Raw genomic sequence first — 22,492 nt, 5'->3', positions numbered from 1 at the left:
GGCGATCAGATGTCAAGAGCAGTATTGTAGGGTAGAGTAGTAGAGGAAGACTGGTAGTAATAGATTGGAGTCAGTGTGAATTGAGGAAGTAGAGAATGAAAATATAAGTGATATTAAATGGAAAATTAGTTTTTAATGGAAGCCTTTCTAATGTACTGTTATTTTGATGATTTTAGTAAATGGAGAATAATAAACACATTTAACTATTTTACTGACTTGAAGCTATCAGTATGAATAATTTATTGTTTTCTTTGCTTATGACAACTATTATTTTAATTAGTATTTATTGGGCTTATACTATATAACAATCATCATCATCATCCTAAAGATTATAAACACTAATGTCATGTAGATTTAATTTAAATCTTAATTTAACCATTTAATAATTGTGTGATTTGGGGCAAGATGTTTAGCTCTTCTTTGGCTCAGCTTCCCCATCTGTAAATATGGGGGTTAGTAGTAATGACCTTAGTAAAGATTGTTGTGAGAATTCAATGAGATTATACTGAAGCACATAGAATGCTGCCTGGCACATAATAAGGTCTCAGAAAATGTGGTGATTATACTTTTTAGTCTCATTTGATAGATGAAGGAAATAAGGTTCTCAGAGATGAATTACTTTGGGTAGAGAGTGTAGGACAGGGGCACACATCTGGGAAGATTTAAAAACTTCAAAATGTTGAATCTCATCCCAGACCTATTGAATGAGAATGTCTGTAGGGGAGGAGAGAGAACATAACTTTTTTGTAAATCCCTTAGGTGATATTAATGTGTACTATTCAAGAACTACAAGTGTAGAATATAAAGTTAAATAGAGTTAAGTAGGCACATACTCTAAAACTAACTTTCTGTGAAAAGAAATGGATATCACCATTTCTATTCAACATAGTATTGGGAATTTTAGCCAAATCAACTAGGCAAGAAAAGAAATGAAAGGCATCCAAATTGGAAAGGAAGAAGTAGAATGTTTTCTGTGCCCATATGATATGCTTGTATATATAGAACACCTAGGGACACCACAAAAAACTGCTAGAGCTCATAAATACAGCAAAGTGCAGTATGCAAAATCAACACACAGAAATAAGTTGCATTTCTATGTATGAGCCATAAATGATCCAAAAAGGAAAAGTTTTTAAAAATTCAATTTACAATAGCATCCAAAAGAATAAATATTTAAGAGGTGAAATTTAACCTAGGAGGTGAAAGACTAGTGCACTGAAAACCATATAAACCTTTGCTCAAAGAAATGAAATAAGACCTAAGTAAATTGAAAGACATCCCATATTAATGGATTAGAAAACTTAATATTGTTAAATGACATTATTATCCAAAATGATCTGTAGATTCAATATAATCCCTATCAAAATTCCAACAGCATCTTTTTCATGAATAGAAAAACCAATCCTAAAATTTATATAGAATCCTAAAGAATCCCAAAGAGCCAAAACTATCTTGAAAAATAAAAATGAAGAATAAAGTTGAAGGACTCACACTTTCTGATTTCAAAACTTATTAAAATGCTGCAGTCATCAAAACAGGATGGTACTAGAATAACGAACAGACATATGTAAAAACAGAGTGGAATAGAAAGCCCAAAAGTAAACCCTTATGTATGTGGTCAAATGATTTTTTTTTTTTTAAATTTATTTCTAGGAGAGAGACCGTGAGCAGGGGAGGGTCAGAGAGAGAGGGAGACACAGACCGAAACAGGCTCCAGGCTCTGAGCTGGCAGTCAGCACAGAGCCCAACGCGGGGCTCGAACCCACGAACTGCGAGATCATGACCTAAGCGAAAGTCGGACGCTTAACCGACTAAGCCACCCGGGCGCCCCCAAATGATTTTTAATAAGAGTACCAAGACTATTCAATGGAAAAGGACAGTCTTTTCAAGAAATGGTACAGAAAACTAGATACCACATTCAAAAGATGAAGTTAGGTCCTTACTGTACAGAATATAGAAAACTTATCTAAAATGGACCAAAGTCTAAAGTTTATGAAGTAAAACAATAAAGCTTTTAGAAGAAATCATATAGGAAACACTGCATCATATTGGAATTGGAGATGATTTCTGTTGTTTGTACAGACAACAAAAGAAAAAATACATAAACTATATTTCATTAAAATTAAGATCTTTTGTATATTAAAAGACACTCTCTAGAGAATTAAAACGAAACACCCAGAAATAATGGGTTCTGTTTTCTTATAGAAAAAAATATTTGCAAACCCAATCTTTGATAAGGGATTAATATCTAGAATATTTTTAAAGTAGTCTCTGCACCCAATATGGAACTCAAACTCCTGACCCCGAGATCAAGAGTCACATGCTCTATCAACTGAGACTGCCAGGTTCCCCTAGTGTCCAGAATATATGAAGGACTTCAACTCAACACTAGGAAAACAACCTAATTAAAAATGGGCAAAGGGCTTGAATAAACATTTCTCCAAAAATATGGCCAATAAGCACAGGAAAAGATGCTCAGCATTGCTAGTCATTAGAGAAATGGAAATCAAAACCACTTCACTCTTTTAGGATGGCTATTATCAAAACAAATCAAAAGTCTCCACACATGATATTCTTAGTGTTAAGGATGCAATCCAAAATCACTCGACTTCTGAAGAATCAGTGAAAAGTGACCTAGTATCATAAGAAAACCATGAGATGCCAAACTCACAGTGATCTAGATATTGGAATTATCAAATATTTTATAACAGCTATTATTGAGCTATGCTCAATGAGTGAGGAAAATGCACTTGCAATAGATGAAAAGACTGGTAATATCAGTGGAGAAATAGAACGTGTAAAAAAATGATGAACATTTTTAATGGCAAAATACGTTATTTGAAATAAAAATGTTACTTAATATGTGAGGAGTTAAGATGGCAGAGAAGTAGGGGGACCCTGGACTTTCCTAGTCCTTCAAATTCAGCTGTATTGAGGTCAGATCACTTAGAACACCCAGGAAGTTGATCTGCAGACTGTCTCCAAAGTTGGAGGGAGACAGTGTGATAGTTGTGAGGTGCATGGAAATGAATTGGGGGGAGAGAAAAACCGCAGTCCTGAACCCTTTTCACGGAGAGATAAAAGGGAAAGCAAGAGGGGTTAAGAAAATGCGGCATTGGTTTGTACAAGAGGAAAACCTCTCTGGACCACAGACTGGAGAGTGAGAAGTACTGAGTGTTGCAGGGCTTTTTTGTGTTTTTTGTTTTTGTCTGTTTGTTTTTTGCAAACAGTGTTTGGAGCTCAAACTCTGAGGCTTTCAAAGTGCTTGACTTTCTCCATAGTAGAGCTGTGGCATTAGCTCCTGGGGAGGAGAGAGCTGGCTGCAGACTGCATAGCGTGGTGCAGAGATCTCTGGGGTGCATTAAGAGAGAAATTTCCCTTCCCAGAGTACTTTTGGAAGAGGACATATTGCCTCCCCCAGGACAAAAGATCCTGTAGGTCCCAGAAAAAGGCCTTCAACATCAGGGGACAGAGGTGCACCCAGAGGGAATATAACCTTTGCTGCAAGACACATGCAGATTGAAAGTGAAGGGATGGAGAAACATCTATCAGACAACTATCTATTAAAATAAAGACTGTAACGAGAGAAGAAAAAGGGCATTATGTCATAATTAAGGCATCTATCTATCAAGATCTCACAATTTTAAATATTAATACCCCCAACTTAAACACCCAAATACATAAATCAGTTAATAGCAAACATAAACTCCTTGATAATAATACCATAATCATAGACTTTAGTGCCCCACTTTCAGCAATGGACAGATCACCAAAGCAAAACAATGACTTTGAATGACACACTGGACCAGATGGACTTAACAGATATATTCAGAATATTTCATCCTAAAGCAACAGAATACACATTCTTCTTGAGTGCACATGGAACATTTTCCAGAATAGATTACATACTGGGTCACAAATCAGCCTTCAACAGGTACAAAAAGATCAACATCATACCATGCATATTTTCAGATCACAACACTGTGAAACTTGAAATCAACCACAAGAAATAATTTAGAAAGCCCGCAAATACACAGAGGTTTAAGAACATCCTGTTAAAGAATGAATATGTTAGCCAGGAAATTAAAGAAGAAATTAGAAAAAAAATACCTGGAAGCAAATGAAAATTAAAAAATGGCAGTCNGAGGAACAAGGGGGAGAAGAAGGGAGGAAATGGTGGGGGAAAGGGAGAGAGGCAAACCATGAGAGACTCTTGAATGCTGACAAAAACTGAGGACTGATGGATGTGGGGGGGAGGGGGGATGGGCATGGAGGAGGACACTTGTGGGGATGAGCACTGAGTGTTATGTGGAAACTAATTTGACAATAAACTATTTGTAAAAAAAAAAAAAATGACAGTTCAAACACTTTGGGATGCAGCAAAGGCAGTCCTAAGAGGAAAGTATATTGCAATTCAGGCCTATCTCAAGAAGGAAGAAAGGTCCCAAAAACACAATCTAAGCTTACACCCAAAAGGAGCTAGAAAAGGAAGAGCAAATAAAGCGTAAAGCCAACAGAAAAAAAACAAGGGAAATAATAAAGAAATAATACGGAAATTGGTTGCATTTCTATACATCAATAATGAAGCAGCAGAAAGAGAAATCAAGGAATCGATCCCATTTACAATTGCCCTGAAACCATAAGATACCTAGGAATAAACCTAACCAAACAGGTAAAAGATTTGTATGCTTAAAACTATAGAAAGCTTATGAAAGAAATTGAAAAAGACACAAAGAAGTAGAAAACATTACATGCTCATGGGTTGGAAGAACAAGTATTGTTAAAATGTCTATACTACCCAAAGCAATCTACACATTCAATGCAGTCCCTATCAAAATGACACCAGAATTCTTCACAGAGCTAGAACAAATAATTCTAAAATTTGTATGGAACCAAAAAAGACCTGAATAGTCAAAGTATTGTTGAAAAAGAAAACCAGAATTGGAGGCATCACAGTTCCTGACTTCAAGCTGTATTACAAAGCTATAGTAATCAAGATAGTATGGCACTGGCACAAGAATAGATACATAGATCAATATAACAGAAGAGAACCCAGAAATGGACCCACAAATTTATGGACAATTAATCTTTGACAAAGCAGGAAAGAATATCCAATGGGAAAAACAGTCTCTTAAGCAAATTATGCTGGGAAAACTGGACAGTGACATGCAGAAGAATGAAACTAGAAGACTTTCTTATACCAGACACAAAAATAAATTTAAAATGGGTAAAAGACCTAAATGTAATACAGTAACCCTCAAAATCATGCAGGAGAAAACAAGGAGCAACCTCTTTGACCTTGGCCACAGTAACTTCTTACTAGACATGTCTCCAGAGGCAAGGGAAACAAAAGCAAAAATTAACTATTGGGACCTTCTCAAGATTAAAAGCTTATGCACAGTGCAGGAAACAAACAAAACTAAAATGCAACTGACAGAATAGAAGACATTTGCAAATGACATATTGGGTAAAGGGTTAGTATCTATAAAGAACTTATCAAACTCAATACCCAAAGAACAAATAATCCAATGAAGACATGGGCAGAAGACATAAATAGACACTTTTCCAAAGAAGACATCCAGATGGCTAAGAGACACATGAAAAGATGCTCAACATCACTCATCATCAGGGAAATCAAAATCAAAATCACAATGAGATACCACCTCATACCTGTCAGAATGGCCTAAATTAGGAACTCAGGAAACAATAGATGTTGGCAGGGATGCAGATAAAGGGGAACACTTTTGTACTGTTGATGGGAATGCAAAGTGGTGCAGCCACTCTGGAAAACATTATGGATGTTCCTCAAAAAGTTAAAAACAGAACTACCCTATAACTCAGCAATTGCACTACAAGGTATTTATCCAATGGGTACAAAAATGCTGATTGAAAAGGCCACATGCACCCCAATATTTATACCAGCACTATCAACAATAGCCAAATTATGTAAAGAACCCAAATATACATTCACTGATGAATGGATAAAGAAGATGTAGTATATATGTACAATGGAATATTACTTGGTGATCAAAAAAAAATGAAATCTTGCCATTTTCAACAGTGTGGTTGGAACTAGCATGTATTATGCTAAGCAAAATAAGTCAGCCAGAGAAAGACAAATATCATACAATTTCACTCCTATGTGGAATTTAAAAAACAAGACAGATGAACATAGGGGAAAGGAAAGAAAAATGATAAAAATAGTGAAGGAGGGGGGCCTGAGAAGCTCAATTAGTTAATCATCTGACCATTTTGGCTCAGTTCATGATCTCAGGGTTCGTGGATTGAGCCTTGTGTTTGGCTTTATGCTGGCAGTGCAGAGCCTCCCTAGGATTCTCTCTTCCTCCCTCTTTTGCTGCCCTTCCTCCCTCAGGATAAATAAATAAACTTAAAAAAGAGATGGGGGGGAGGCAAACCATACCAGAGTCTTAAATACAGAGAACAAACTGAGGGTTGCTGGAGAGAGGTGGGTGGGTGGATGAGGTAAATGGGTGATGGGCATTAAGGAGGGAACTTGTTGGGATGAGCACTGAGTGTTACATGTAAATAATGAATCATGGGTTCTACCCCTGAAGCAAATACTACATGGTATTTTAACTATCTTGGATTTAAATAAATTAATTAAAAAATAAAAATAATAAAATGAGGATAATCATACCTTTAAAAAAAAGTCACTAAATGAGTTTAATAGCAGAATGGAGCTGATAGAAGAGCCAGTGAACATGAAGATAGATCAATAGAAATTGTCCAATCTGAAAACGCAAAGATAAAATGAAACAACAAAAAAATAGAAACATAGGGACTTGTGGGATAGTTTTAAAAGTTCTAACATTCATGAAATTGGAGTCTCTGAAGGAGAAGAAATAGAATTAGCAGAAAATATATATGAAGAAATTGTGGCAGAAAAATTCTTAAATTTTCTAAAAGACATTAATTTACAGATTTGAGAAGTTAGCAAACCCAAATTGGAGAAATTCAAAGAAATCCATGCCTACTAACCTAATAATAGTCCAACAATTGAAAAGCTAAAGAGAAAATTTTGAAAACAGGGAATAATAAATCTAATGACTATGTACCTGTCAGTATAAATAATGAAATCCAGAAGACAGTGGAATAACATCTTGAAAGTATTGGAAGAAAATTTTCTCTAATCAGTGAAAATATCCTTCAAAAATGAAGTTAAAATAAAGACATTTTCAGATAAGTAAAAATTAAGGGAATCCAATGCCATCATGCTTTACCAACAAGAAATACCAAAGGAAGTCCTCTAAGTAGAAGCAAAGATGACACTAAAAAGAAACTCAGGCCATACTGAATGAATTAAAATAATCAGAAATGGAAAATATAGAGATAAATATAAACACCTATTTTTTTCTCATGTTCTTAAAAAATATACATGATTGCTTAAAGCAAAAAATATATTGTCTTGTGGAATTTATAATGTATGTAGAGACAGTTTGTATACTTGTATGTCACATGCGTATGTGACAGCTGTAACAAAGGACTGGAAAAGGGAACTAGTAAATGGATCATTACGTTCCTATATAACTCAGAAAACCATGAATAGAAGGGAACTTTCTCAACCTGATAACCTGTATGAAAAGCTTATGGCTACTATTACACTTAATGGTGAAATATTGAATACCAATATCATGTATAATGGTGACATATTAAATACTTTCCCACAACAATTGAGAATAAGGCAAGGATGCGCATTCTTTTCACTTCTATTCAGTATGGCTCTGGATGTCCTAGCCATTTTAACCATTTCAATGAAATAAGGAAAAAGAAACATATAAAGATCAGCAAGTATAAAAATAAAATTGCCTCTATTTACAGGTTACATGCTTGCTATATAGAAAATTATAAGGAATTTACAAAACAATTACTAAAATTAATAAGTCAATATAGTAAGGCTATAGAATACAAGGTATATGTTTTAAAATCAGTTGCTTTTTTTATATACTAACAGCAAACAATTGAAAAGTAGAATAAAAATAACATTCAAACAGCCTAAAAAAAACAAAATGGAAAGAAATTTAACAAAAGACATCAGGGACTTCTACACTGTAAACTACAGAGCATTGCTGATAGAAATTAAGGAAGATCTAAATAAAAAGATCTGTCATGTTCATGGATTAGAAAGCTCAATTTTATTAATAGTCAGTTCTCTTCAAATTGATCATAGGTTCAACAGAATCTCAGTATAAGTCCCATTAAATTTTATTATGCCTTGACAAGCTGATTCTAATACTTATATGGAAATGGAAGTTACCTAGAATAGCCAAAACAACTTTTTTAAAAACTAAATTTAGGAATCTATATGCCCTGATTTCAAATTTTGCCAAAAAGATATAGTAATCAAGATAATGTGTCATTGGCTTAAAAATAGGCACATATGTACCACTGGAATAAAGGAGTCCAGAAATAGCCCTGTGCATATAGGGTCAGTTGATTTTCAACAAAGGTAGCATGGCAATTCCATGGAGAAAGGAAAGTCTTTTCAGTAAATGGTGCTGGAACTATTGGACATCCATTGCAAAACAATTATTATTAAATCTTCACACCATATTAAAAGTTAACTCAGAAGGGGCACACACCTAAAGATAAAAGCTAAAATTATGAAACTTCTAGAAGAAAACATAATGGGAAATCTTTGCCATCTTAGGATAAGCAATGAGATGACACACAGAAACATGAGCCATGAAAGAAAAAAAAATTACATTGGATTTAAAATAAATTTGAAAAAAACACTATAAAGAAAATCAAAAGACCAGCCACAGACTTAGAGAAAATATTTGCAATACATATATCTGCCAGTGTACTGTTATCTAGAATATAATGAACTTGTACAACTTAATAAGTTAACAAAACTGGTTATAAAAGGGGGGAAAGATTTGAACTTCACAAAAGGGCATGCACCAATGACATATGAAAAGATACTCAACATCTTTAGTCATCAGGAAAATACAAATTAAAACCACAATGCAGCAGCACTGTACATCCATTTAATTAAAATTAAAAAGACTGGTCACGTCAAGTGTTGGCAAGAATGTGAAGCATCTGGAATTAATATGGTAGTGATGAGAATGTAAAATAAATGGTACAACCACTTTTGAAAATTGTTTTTGCAATTTCTTAAAACATAGAGCATACATTTACTGTATGACCCAGCCCTTCTACAACTAGATACACCAAAGAATTAAAACATACGTCCACACTAAGTTTTTAGTAACTTTATTCACAACAGCCAAAAACTGAACATAACTTAAATGTCCATTAAGTGGTAAATGGATAAACAAAATTGCCATAGGAATACTCAGTGATATAAAAAATAACAAATCTGCTTATAGGCAACATGGATGCATCTCAAAATGATACTATGAATGAAAAAAGCTAGATACAGAAGAACACATACTACATACAATGCAAACTGTATGTGACAACAAGCAGGCATGTGACAAGGCAATCAGTGGTTGCCTGGGTGAGAATAAACAAATTGTAAAGATGCAGCGGACGCTTTAGGGATTGATAAAAATTGTATATACAATTTCTTGATTGTGGTGGTGGTTTCAGGAGTGTATTGTGACAGCCAAAACTCATAGGGTTGTATGCTGTAAATGGATGTACTTTATGTAAAGTATTCATATATAAAAATGAAGAAAAAAGTCCTTGATACCAGAATACTGTAGGAGCCTTGTATTTTGTATCCTTTCTTCCAGAAATATGAATTTATTTTAATAGATTTGCTTCCTTGGTACCTGGTACTGTTGGTCGTTGTACTTTCACAAAGCCTGGCTCTAGGTACTTTATAGCATTTTTATATGAGACTTTAAACTCTGTAATGGCAGGACTTCATTTTGTTTAATGCTCTGTCTCCAACAGTATGAAAGAGATAATTATGAATTAATAACTGCTTCAAAAGGAGAAGTATAAAATGATGTGAAAACATATAACAAGGGACCTTATGTGGACTAGGAGTTGAAGAAGATCTCTCCAAGCAAGTGACGTTCGGACTGAAGTCTCAGGCTGATAGAGATTAGCCAAGTGACAGATCTGAGTGTAAATGTGGGAAAGTTGGGTGTATAAGTCAAGAGCACAGAGAGAGGTTTGGGCTGCAACTATTAAATCTGGGAGTCATCCAGGAAAAAATTATTGAAATAAAATAATAAAACCCTGAGGAACACCATGATTTTCAAAGCAAGGAAAAGGAAAATGTCAGCAAAGAGCTTGAGAAGTAGGCAGGAAACATTACTGTGTGACGAGGAATTCACCTGGGGAGAGAGCGTTTGAGGGAGTGATCAATCCGCATTACTTGCTGCCAATCTGTCCATAAGGACTACGAAGCAGCCAATTGGAGGTCCCTCCTTATCTTTAGGGAAAGCCAACAGATGAAGGTAGTAAGAAAGGGCAGAAACCGGTTGTGAAGTGGGTTGAGCAGTGGGAGAAGAGGAAATGGTGGTCATGAGTATACACAAGTCCTTGAAGCTAAGTTTCTCTGGAGAAGATAGAGAGTCCAGTAAGCCAGAGTGGTGTGAGGTCAGTGGAGGGTTTTTAGTGGAGAAATGTTGTTTTGAGATGAGAGGTATTTGAACATATTAAATGCTGGTGGATCAAAGACCATGGAGAAGTAGAGGTGAAAATTCAAGAGGGAAGCATAGTTCCCAGAGAAGATAGGAAGGTGCACAGGTAGAAGGACTGGTGGTAATTTTAGAAGAAAACAAAACAAGATAAAACTAAAAATCAGGTTGGGGCGCCTGGATGACTCAGTCTGTTACGCTTCGGCTCAGGTGATGATCTCACAGCTTGTGAGTTTGAGTCCCATGTAGGGCTCTGTGCTGACAGCTCGGAGCCTGGAGCCTGCTTCGGATTCTGTGTCTCCCTGTCTCTCCATCCCAGCTCACACTCTGTCTCTCTCTCTCAAAAAAAAATAAACATTAAAAAAAAGTAAAAATAAAATAAAAATCAGAAGGCAACCCACATGACATGACCATCAATAGGGGCCTCTAACTATCTGAGTATATATCTCCCTATACTTCTGTGACTATATTTGTGTGGTAAAATCTACTAAAGACACTGCTAGATCAGAGGAAAATATTAAGAGGCTCAATACCAAATTATATTCCTTAAAGCACTGAATTAATTAATTTTCCTACCAACTCTATAGGTGAGTGCCTGTTTTCCTATATGATTATCCTCTACCACTACCAGTCTGGGCATTATGACTGACCTTAATCTTTGCCAATCTGACAAATAAAATATATTATTTTATGTGTTGGTTTAATTAGCATTTCTCTGATTGTTGCATGATGTTGAATTTATTTATCTGAATTTATTGACCATTTATATTTCTTTTTGTTTTCCTGTGAACAGTCTGCTCATGTTCTTTGTTCATCTTTCTGCATTTTTCTTCCTTTTTTTTTTTTAATAGTTTATTGTCAAATTAGTTTCCACATAACACTCAGTGCTCATCCCCACAAGTGTCCTCCTCCATGCCCATCTCCCCCTCCCCCCACATCCATCAGTCCTCAGTTTTTGTCAGCATTCAAGAGTCTCTCATGGTTTGCTTCTCTCCCTTTCCCCCACCATTTCTGCCCTTCTTCTCCCCCTTGCTCCTCCGTCAAGTTCCTCCTAATCCTCCTATATCTGCATTTTTCTTCTTACTGATTTATATGAGCTCTTAGTAAATTAAGGAAGGTAGCTAATTATTTAGTGTCATGTGTTAGAAATTTTGCATCTGAATTTATTGTTTACCTTTTGAAAAATTAGGAGATGCATCTTAAAGGATGAATTGGAGTTTATTGTGGGAGTAAAGAGAGGAAAGGCATTCTAGGTAGAAGAAATAGTATTACAAATACTGTGGAAGTTTGTAGCCATATAGTGAGTACTGGGGAATGTCATTTTAAATATGCTTTAGTTACGAAGGGTATAGTTTTCTTATTATCTTATTGGGAATCTTGTTTTACTTAGTGATATTATATTATTTTGAATTAACTTTTGGTGGTCCAACCATCAATTAACTAATTCTTTTGTACCTAGTTGTTGCTTAATGAATCCTGGTCAGTTTATTAGAAACAGTTTGTAAATGGCCAAAGGAAGTTTTTGGGGGCCTAAAATTGACCATATGCTGCTTAAATTATTACTACACACACACACACACACACACACACACACACAATGTTAATAATTGCTGACATGTTTAAGGCAAAGCCTAAATGGTTAAAATGCAGTTTTTATTTGTCTATTTGTTTCTAGAAATGAAGTCAATGGAACATGACAGTGGCCAGTTAAGTGAACTTCAAAAACAAAAGAGTGAATTAATACAAGAATTATTTACTCTGCAGAGAAAACTTAAGGGTAGTATCTTTATGAACTAGTTTATTTTGCTGATGAATATAGTTAACTACATGTAACGGGGTCATATTAGTCTTTCAGATTGTACTAAGTTATAGGGATATAGTATTATTATTGGTATAAAAAAGCAATAGGTAAAATACTAAAATTATCAGTGTTAGATCTGATATTTTAATGTCATAAAATTTTTTAAGATCTTTTTTGTGCCTTTAATTGCTATGTTAAAGTAGGAAAATAAAAATCATTAGTGTATACATTTTATATAAAGCACCAAAACTTTGAGTATTGTTCTTAAGAATGAATGAAGGTAACTCTTATGTTTTTTTATAATTGTAAGCATTTTCTTAACTTTTTAGTTTTTGAAGATAAAAAGAATGAAGCCATTTGTACTACCAAATACCTAGAGGCAGAAAAAGTAAAAATCAATGAAAAGCCTCAAAATGATGCTGAATGCTTAAGGTAAGAATTCCCTATTATATTTTGGTATAAAATCTAGTAATTTTTCATGTTGTCAAAGAGATTTCAGCATAAAATTAAATGTGTAATTTAAGTTCCAAATAAAGACATTAATTCCTTATATGTGTATTGTGAAGAATGCTAATGAGGAAACGCTTCACTACCTAAAAAGTACTACATGTAAGTTTCACAATGTTGATAACAGTGAAATCAGTTTTATCTTTCTTTCTACCCCATGGACTCAGTGCTGTTCACATGCCAATAGATTAAGACAAAGTATTGATTGGTTCCACAACCTCCCTTTCTGTTATTCGTAACTTTTTATTTTTATTTATTTTAAAATTTTTTAATGTTTATTTATTTTTGAGAGAAAGAGACAGAAGTGAGTAGGGGAGGGTCAGAGAGAGGGGGAGACAGAGAATCTGAAGCAGGCTTAAGGCTGTTAGCTGTCAGCACAGAGCCTGACATGGAGCTCAAACTCACAAACCCCGAGATCATGACCTAAGCCGAGGTCAGACGCTTAACCATCTAAGCCACTCAGGTGCCCGTATTCATAACTTTTAAAAAAATGATTGAAATTGTCTTTTATCTCTTTAGATCTAAGGGGGAAAAAATCACAAATTCCCATTTTTCTTGAAATTTATTACTACCGGTTTGATGCTGAAAGAATGAAATGTATTTTCTGTATGGAATGTTTAGATGCTTTTTATGTATTTGGATAATGAAAGAAAGGCTGGCGTTTGAAATAGCAAAGAGAAAGCCTTTGGTTTATTAATTTTACTATTATTTATTAATAATTCAATGTTATATTTGCTGGCTTAATTTCAAAGATGTTCATATACATTCTAGGCTAAATACAAGGAAAGAAACCTCATTATTGAAACTATGAGAAGCAAATGAAGCCTTCTTTTACATAAATCATATAGAAATATGTCCGCTAGAGCTGAACAAATGCTTCATATTAGCAGTGTATTGCCTTAGGCCATACTTTTAGTAGATTGTGAGAAAATATTTGCAATTTAATTTTATGTTAAGTTTTATAAGCATGAAATATCAATCTCTTGGGTGATATGTGTGACGCAGGATGAGTTTCTGTAATGACAATCTGCTCATTGATTTTTTTACACTTTTAAAAATGATAATGCCCACTGGTATCGTTATGGTTAGTAGTGTAAGGGCTTCCGATGTGAACTCCAGTTTTGTGGGTTTATTACTGAGTCATAAAAATTTGCCCTGGGTTAAAATTAAACACACAAAGTCTGTTAGAGTGTTTTTTTCCTTCACAGATGGTGACAGAGGAAATCTGAATAGAAAGAAACATCAGTCTATATACATTGTCCATTTTTTGCATTTCAGCAGTTATTAAATGAAATGCCAATTATTTACCAGTTCCCACTTCAGATTATTTGATATGTGTAGCTTAGTTTGCCAACCAGTATGTTCTATGAAAGTTATTTCAAGTGTAAAGAATCAAGTCAAGGTACTGAATGTAATGATTATAGGAATTTAGGGCCATAAGTCTTATAATTAGGATAGCAAGAGTCTAATGATGGCAAAAAAATGATATGACATTTATTCAATATCATGAAGGGCAAAATTAAGTTGGTTTTATCCCTAAACTTTGGAACATTCTTTTTCATCTGTGTGTCCAAATGTATACTGAATTCTGTTGCCTTTTTCTTAAATTTTCAGGTTTAACTTCTATTGGTATAGATGCTATTTTTATGGCAGGGTTTCTCAGACTTCACACTGTTGACATTTGGTGCCAGGTTATTCTTTGTTGTGAGAGGACAATCCTATGCAATTTGAGACGTTTAATAGCATCCCTGGCCTCTGCCTGCTAGAGGCCAGGAGCACCTTCCACCCCAGCCTCGACAACCAAAAATGTCTCCAGATATTGCCAGATGTCCCCTGGGCAGAGACGGTTGGGTACAATTGTCCCCAGTTGAGAACCAGTTTTATTTTAAGGTTATTATAATTGTACTTCTATTTTTATTAAACTCTAACCAGTAAGAAAGCAATTATAAAAAAATTAATATTAGTTTATTTCTATGAGCTTATTGTTTCTACTTTTAGTAATTGGGAATTTTTATGCATATTTTATTCTGTCTATATTATTGGAATTCTTTCATAATGATTTTTTAAGTTAATCTGCCATGTTCAGGTTATTTGTTGGATTCTACCTTGATGTCATCCATTATTGTAGAGAATTGGTACTTACATTCACAGTGGTTAATGGTCTCTCCTTGAGGTAATCTTTTCCTATTTACAAATAACAAGATGCTTATTTATTTAAAAGATTCTATTTTGAAGAGTGTGGGATCGTTAATTAACACCTGTTAAGTCAGCTAACGTGTAGATTATTGCTATGATTAACACTTATAGTCAAAGGTTGGGTTAATTCATAAGAAGCTCCCAGAAGATTGTACAACTGTAACTGATCTAGTTGTTGTTGTTGTTATTGTTTTTTTTCAGGGAGGATAAAAATGATAAGTCTCAGGTTCTTGAGAGGCAGTAACCATAGAGATTAAGATTATAAACCCCTTAGAATCCCAGCTCTGCCATTTACTAAATTAGTAGCCTTGGACAAACAGTTTAACTTGTCTCTCTGCCTCAGTCTCGATATCTACAAAATGAGATTCATAATAGCAGCTACCTCACAAGATTATAGTAAAAATAAGAAATAACTTAATATATATAAGGCCTTTAGAACAGTGTTTGGAATGTAGAAAATGCTCTATAATTAGATACAATTATATAATTACGTATACATTTTTACTTCATATTATCTATGTGGATTTCGTGACTTTAAAGCTTATTTCTCATTTTTTCTTCCACCTGTCCTTTAAATGCAGGGGATCCCTAAAGGCTAATCATTGATTGTCTTCTTACTTTGTATTCTTTATAGGCTAGCTCACGTGTTCTAATGGTTTTAGTTATCACATGTAGATAACTTCCAAATAATTGTCCCAAATCTCTCTTTTCTAAGCTCCAGTCCTTGAATACCCAACAGTTTAATATATACCTAGATCCGAAGTGATGCTGCCCTGATTAAATAAGCAAAAAAGCAAAAATAAAAGTCTTATCAGAAGTTCAAAGGTCTTGTCTGTGACCATAACTACTCCGAACATGCCCGTTATGGTCTGATCTCAGAAGCTAAGCAGGGTCAGGCCTGGTTAGTACCTGAATGGGAAGTTCAAAGGTCTTCATAATCTGTCCCTTCCATTATCTCCCTGCATTTTTATCATATATCCTATACTACTAGTGCATCAGAGTACTATTTATGGAATTCCAAATATGTCACAGGACTTCACACGTCTGTATCTTTCTTCTCCAAGAACTAAAATCCAACTTAGTCCTTAAGGCCCGGCTCACATGTCATTTTTTGTGGGTTTTGCTCAAATCTAAAATGTAGCAGCCATTTTTGACCTATTTACAAACCTCATCATTCTCACCCTACCCTAATCCATTACCAAATTTTATTGATTTTGTCTGCAAAATATTTCTTGAATCCTTCCAATTCTGTCTCCCCATCGCTAACTTCCTAGTTCTAGCCACTACTCTCTCTAACCCAGATCGCAGCAACAGTATGCCTGCTTCTCTACTTCTTTCCCATTCATCCACTCTCGAACAGGCCAGTCCATGGTAAACTGAGTCACATCATCCGCTTATTAAAGTCATTCAATGGCTTCATAATGAGCATAATAAAACCTAAAGTCCTTAGTATGGCCTTGTCACAACATGGCCTCTGACCACCTCGGTGATGTTATTTTCAGCCATGGTCCCCTCTTCACTCTGCTCCCTCAAGTAATCCAAGCTTTTTTCCATTTAAGGACCCCTGTCTCTGCCTTTTCTTCTCCCTAAATTGCCTGCTAGCCCTTCTGCCTGCCTGTCTCCTACCTAGGTAGAACATTTCCTGTCCTTTAGATCTCAGTTGAAATGTTGGCTCAGAGAAGCCTTCCCTCTGTTATTTTTTTAAGTAGCACCCCATATTTTTCCTTTATAGCACAGATTCTATTTTGTAATTACATATTTGTGTGATTTATTTTGTCAGTATCCATCTTTGCCGCATGCTCAGCAAGAGGAGGGGTCTGGTCCACTCACTTTACCAGTGTACCCTCATCGTTAGGACGTTGGTACAGAGCTTGGCATAGAAGAGGCATTAATAAATAAATGAATAAATGAATGTAAAAAATTGTGAAAAGTCTCCTCTACTTTTCCTTTCTCTGTGTTCATAGAGAATATGTTCATAATTCTGTTATATCATTAATCATATTCTATGACAGTTATGTGTGTCAGTCTATCCCATTTGACTGAGAATTCCCTCTGCTTCCTGTTCATTTTTTTATCAGCCTCACATCTAGCACAATCAAGGGCACATAATGTTCGATAAATATTTGTTCCAATGATTGAGTCTACATATAATTTTGTTTTCATTACAAAGAAGTTAAAGTCCTTCACTTATTTTCAATGTTATTTGCAAAAACATGGTATATTCTCATACTGGAATAACTCCATGGAATTCTTTCTTCCACTCCTGATTTTTTTCTTCCATGTGGAAAAAGTTTCCCAGGTTTAACCCTTCCAGCCTTCCCCCAATACCCTCATTTGTTTTTTGAAGGTGAAGAGGAGTGAGTCAATCTGACTGGTGAGTTTGGCAAGGTAAACTGGAGTCAGCTCCTTTCTTCTCCCTATCTCTTTGGAAGTTTGCTTACCCCAGAGACTGTGTTCCACTCTGCTCTTCTATCTCTTAAGTTTTACAGTGATAGAACTCCATGAGAGAAAGCTTGTGGCATCCAATTGTGCCTTTAATGGTGTGTGTTATGTTAGTCTCATTCTGGGGCTCAATATTACTCAGTCCTGTGCTTGCACTTATAAGCCACATTCTCCAGAATCTGCTATATTTCGTAGTAAATGTGGTATCTTCTGCTTTCCTTATTTCTCAAGTGGGCAGAATTCAGACAGGAAAGAAGAATGTTATATATTGGGCCCTTTCAAACTCCCAAAACATAACATTTTTTTTTTTTATTGTTACCCAACACCCAGGTCAACAAAATACAGCTCTTGATCATGACTTTTTATTTGTTCCAAATAGTGACATACCAGACAACTTGAAACATTCCAGATGTTTTTCTTACCCACAAAACTTCTTTCTAGAAGGGTTTTACAGTTTTTTATAACCAACATTCGTGCCTGTTTAATACAATAGGAAGTTTATTTCAGAAACGAAGCTGCAAAGTCAACAGCATAGGGTTTTCCTTCTGAACATTTGAAGATGGTGTGGTTTTGTGAAGAGATATTTGCAATGGAAACTGCACAAAAGTTAAGATACACCTCCTGAGAGACTCTGAATGCATTTATATGAAGTAGTAAATCAATGCTGTTGCCTTTTCAGTGAAAAAGTCATTCAGTTAAGTTGGATGTAGAGGTCACATTGATGGTCATTCGATTTATAAGAAGGCATAAATACATGATGGTATTCAAACACTCCCAACCTCTCCAAAAGATACACAGATAAATGCGTATATTTATATTTTTTATTTTATCAAATGTGTAGAGGTGTTTTTAAACTCTGAGAGTAGGCTATGTTGACTGAATCCAAAATTCAAAAACTACAAAAATGTAAAACATCAAAGTCCCTCTCTTATCACCTTACTCCAGAAGCCCCCTGTGTAGTCATTGTTGAAAGTTTCACATATATCCTTTCAGGGTTTATGTATCTCTGTGTTTGTCTATGTGCACACATACATGCTGTGTGTGTGTGTGTGTGTGTGTGTTTCTAGTGTAGCACTTACTGGGCTGTAATTTGCTTTATTATTTAGCTAAACATTACTGACATTTCCCATGTTAGTTTGTACTTAACAGTGTCATTCTTTTTTAATGCTAATGCATGGAGATGCCATATTTATATCCCCTTTCTCCCTGCGATGGATGTACAAGAGTTTTTAGAGTTTCATAATTGAAAACATATAGATATATCCCTAAATACTTGTGGGAGTGTTTCTATAACAGTATTTAGAATAAACATTGGGGCACCTGGATGGCTCAGTCAGTGAAGCGACTGGCTCTTGATTTCGGCTCAGGTCATGATCTCACAGTTTATGAGTTCAAACCCCGCATTGATTGGGCTCTATGCTGACAAGCACAGAGCCTGCTTGGGATTCTCTCTGTTCTTCTCCCTCTGCCCCTCCCTGCTCGCTCTCTCTCTTTCTCAAAAATAAACATTAAAAAAATAGAATAAGCATTATTTAGCAGAGGAACAATAATTGTTATTCCCTCAACACTGAGAAAATAATGCACATGTATTTTGCAGTACTCTGTATTATCAACAAAAATGAACTCAAAGTGGGCAAGTATAACAAGATCTCAGCATTAAAGTTTCTGGAAAATAATAGTCAAATAATTACATATCTGTAGCCAACCCAGACCACCTCTCTCTCTCTCTCTTTCTCCAGCATTTATAAAAAATGAAATCTCCATTTAATTCCAGGATTATTCTTAGCTATGTTGAATATTTCTGTTGACTCTGCATCTTTTCTAGTAAAACTTCATCATTTATTCACTAACAGAAGTGTCTCTACAGCATTGATTATGTAGCCTTCAAGCTAATAGAAATCTCCTGTTTTGTGAATTCTTGGCACATTCTGTGGTTATTAAAACTTCTAAGTAAATACAAGGGAAATTTTGATGACAGAGTCAATTGATTATTTTAAACATTGTATTCTGATATAAATCTGACTACTTGTAAATGTTCCTAAACTTTGAAATAATTTTGCTTATTTGTTGTACAAGCCATGTGTAATGTCAAAGTAATCGTTTTCAAAAATCATTAATGTCTTTGATGGAAAACAGATTTTTTTCCATTTTCATATGTTTACCTTTGCAAATAACCCCTTTTGGCATGGGGGGAGGGAAGGTGATAGAAAGTATGTGGTTAAAGAAGATGCCTAATTCAGCTCACCCAGGATTTGTAATAATACATGCTGGCAGGACCCCTCTCTCTTTTACCTCTTCTGCAGCAAATCTCTCTCGTTCAGCCTGCCACACCTGTGAAGGTTTGTACTTATCTGCTGGTGGCCTGGACTGAGGAAAGGCATAATTAGAACACCAAAATCTTGCTTTCATACATTCAATTTTGAAACCTATTTTCAGAAATAAATTGTATATGAGAGAGGATGACCCACATGTCTTCAAAAATAGTATGTATTTAAATGGCACTAAAATAATTTTCATATGAGTTAATACAGAGAAGGAATGTTAAGAAACTCAAGCCATGGAAACACTAGCAAAAAGTAGATAGAACCACTTATTAAACCTCTAGTGTGATTAAGGAAACCAAAATGGATAAGATTAATGGACTTAACATATAAGGTTTAAAATTCCATGTGTCAAAAAGTCAGCATCGTGGAATGATAAACTGGGAGAAATTTATAGTATTTACGACAAACAAAAGGTAACAGCTTACCAAATAATCAGCTGATAAAAAATCAGTCAGAAAACACTAAAATTGATAGTTTTCATTCATGTATTTTTCCAACAAACACATAGAATGCATACTTTGTATCGTACACTATACAAGTTAGTAGGGATAACAGGACAAATAAGTCAAATAGTAATTCAGTTATACCGCTTACCAATTAAATGCAAATTGAAACCAGTAAATATCATTTTTCTATCAAATTTTGAAAGACATTCTTAAGTTACCATACCAAAATTGACAAGGGTGTGGTGCAGACATAATACATTGCTATGTCAGTATTCATTGCATATGTTTGGAATGCAATTAGATGTACATAAAATAAATCATCGTAAGCATTTAAAAATGTTTATGCCATTTAATCTAAGAATTCCACTTATGAGCTCTATCCCAAGGAAAACAATTCTAAGTACAAAATAAACTTCATGTGCAAAGGTGTGCCTAGAATTGTTTTTTATGGCAGGAAAAAATAGAAACAACTTCTACATGAACGATTAAGTTAACTCTGGTGCAGCTACTTGGACTACTACATTTTTTTCTCATATGGTATTAACTGCCATGTGTAATTAACTGGAGGAAGTGTAAGTAATAATATTAAGCAAAAGAAAAAGCTAGGAAGTAAATTACATAGTCACTATTGTAAGGAAACAAAAGACCACGATGAAATATACCTAAATTTTAGTGTCATTGAGTTTGTGAACTAGGACATTGGGTGAAATTTTTCCTTCTTTCCACTTAAATAGTACTTGTGTGCAGTTCTGTAGCTAAAAAGAGTGTTCTTCCAGTAAGGCTTTTCTTTAGCACTTAGAAGTAACTGAAAATATTAGAATAGCGCAGGAAATCATAAAAATACATGGAACATAAGTTTTGCAAAGCTAACTAGCAATATTGGCCCATCCTTGTCATTATTTGATGATTCAGAGAAAGGTGACAGTAACCAATGCAAACTGCCCTTAGTTATTGTGCAGTAGGTGAAGGAAGTCCTTCTTGATTCCTGTAGGCAATCAGTCTATGCACTGAAGCATGAGATCTGCTTACCATTATATAGCTTTGGCTAGCTGCAAATGTATTAATATTCATACCATTATTATCTAGCCTCTTTTAAAGCTAGCAACAGCAATTTTTTCTTTAAGTGCAGATCTAAATTCTACAGCTTGATTATATGCTGAATAGTGAAATACTTCCTATAATTTGCTCTAAATGCCCTCCTTAATTTCAGTAGTCTCTCATTTTTATTGTTAGCTAACTGAAAGGGAAAGTGCTCACCGCCCAGTTCTGAGGGGCATAAACAAATCTTAGGGAACCTGCAATCCATTTGAACTGAAAAGAGGGAGGAGCAAGGATGGATGGTATGATGGGAAGAAAGATCGCTACCGTTCTATTTGAAAAGATAATGTATTCAGAGGAAGCCTGAAGTACATTGTAGAGTAGCCTCCACAGTACCCTGTAACTCTCCATTCAGCTTTCCACTTACTCTTTAAAAATATTCATTACAAGGCTTTATGCTTGTGTAAACATCTAGTGCTCAAAAATTAATAACCTGTTTTATCTTTCCTATGTAAGCATTCCTTCAGGATTCCTATTTACTATTAAATTCATAAAAGTTCAAAACACAATAAAGTTCACATATATAGAATATTATTTCCTTTTCCATCCCTACAATTATTATGTTTTTCTTCCCTAACTATGTGTAAGTTATAAGGTATAATAATATAATAGGCACCTGTGAACTAAACCAGACCTTGCATTTAGCCATGGCTCCTCCTTTATCCCATACCCTCCTTACTCCACATGTAATTGCTGTCCTACACTGTTTCATTTGAGTGTGCGTGTATGTGTGTAATATGGCATTTAGTCCATTTTCTTACATATAATTTTCTTTGTTACCTTATGATTTATTTAAATTTATGCCATATGTTTATATATGTGTCTGCATATTGGTTCTTTTGGTTTATTTTTGAGTTATGTAAAAATGGTATGATACTGTTTTTATTCAACGTAGTTTCTAAAACTCACCCATGTTGTTGAGTGTAGATATGTGAGTATCTCACAACTTTCTTTTCTCTTTTTAATGCACATTTGGGTTGTTTCCAGTTTTCTGTTTTCACAAACAGTGCTCCGGTGATTATCCTGATGCACATGTGTAAGAGTTTAAGTTATATACCTGGTGGAATTGCTGCATATAAGGCATATGAATGTTGAACT

General features: G+C 34.8%; 1 protein-coding gene across 1 annotated transcript in view; it reads left to right on the top strand.

Moving 5' to 3' along the window:
- CCDC172 (coiled-coil domain containing 172) overlaps positions 1-22,492 on the top strand; it is a 56,179-nt gene that overhangs the window by 27,606 nt on the left and 6,081 nt on the right. Inside the window, exons 6-7 of the mRNA XM_077779545.1 lie at positions 12,256-12,357; positions 12,711-12,813. Of these exons, the coding sequence (XP_077635671.1) occupies positions 12,256-12,357; positions 12,711-12,813 (205 nt within the window). The remainder of the gene's footprint in view (positions 1-12,255; positions 12,358-12,710; positions 12,814-22,492) is intronic.

Source organism: Crocuta crocuta, unplaced genomic scaffold (assembly GCF_008692635.1).
Source record: "Crocuta crocuta isolate KB4526 unplaced genomic scaffold, BGI_CrCroc_1.0 scaffold138, whole genome shotgun sequence".
In the NCBI taxonomy this organism is placed as follows: domain Eukaryota; kingdom Metazoa; phylum Chordata; class Mammalia; order Carnivora; family Hyaenidae; genus Crocuta; species Crocuta crocuta.
Note: the sequence above shows the minus strand (reverse complement) of the source record. Positions and strands in the feature narration are given on the sequence as shown.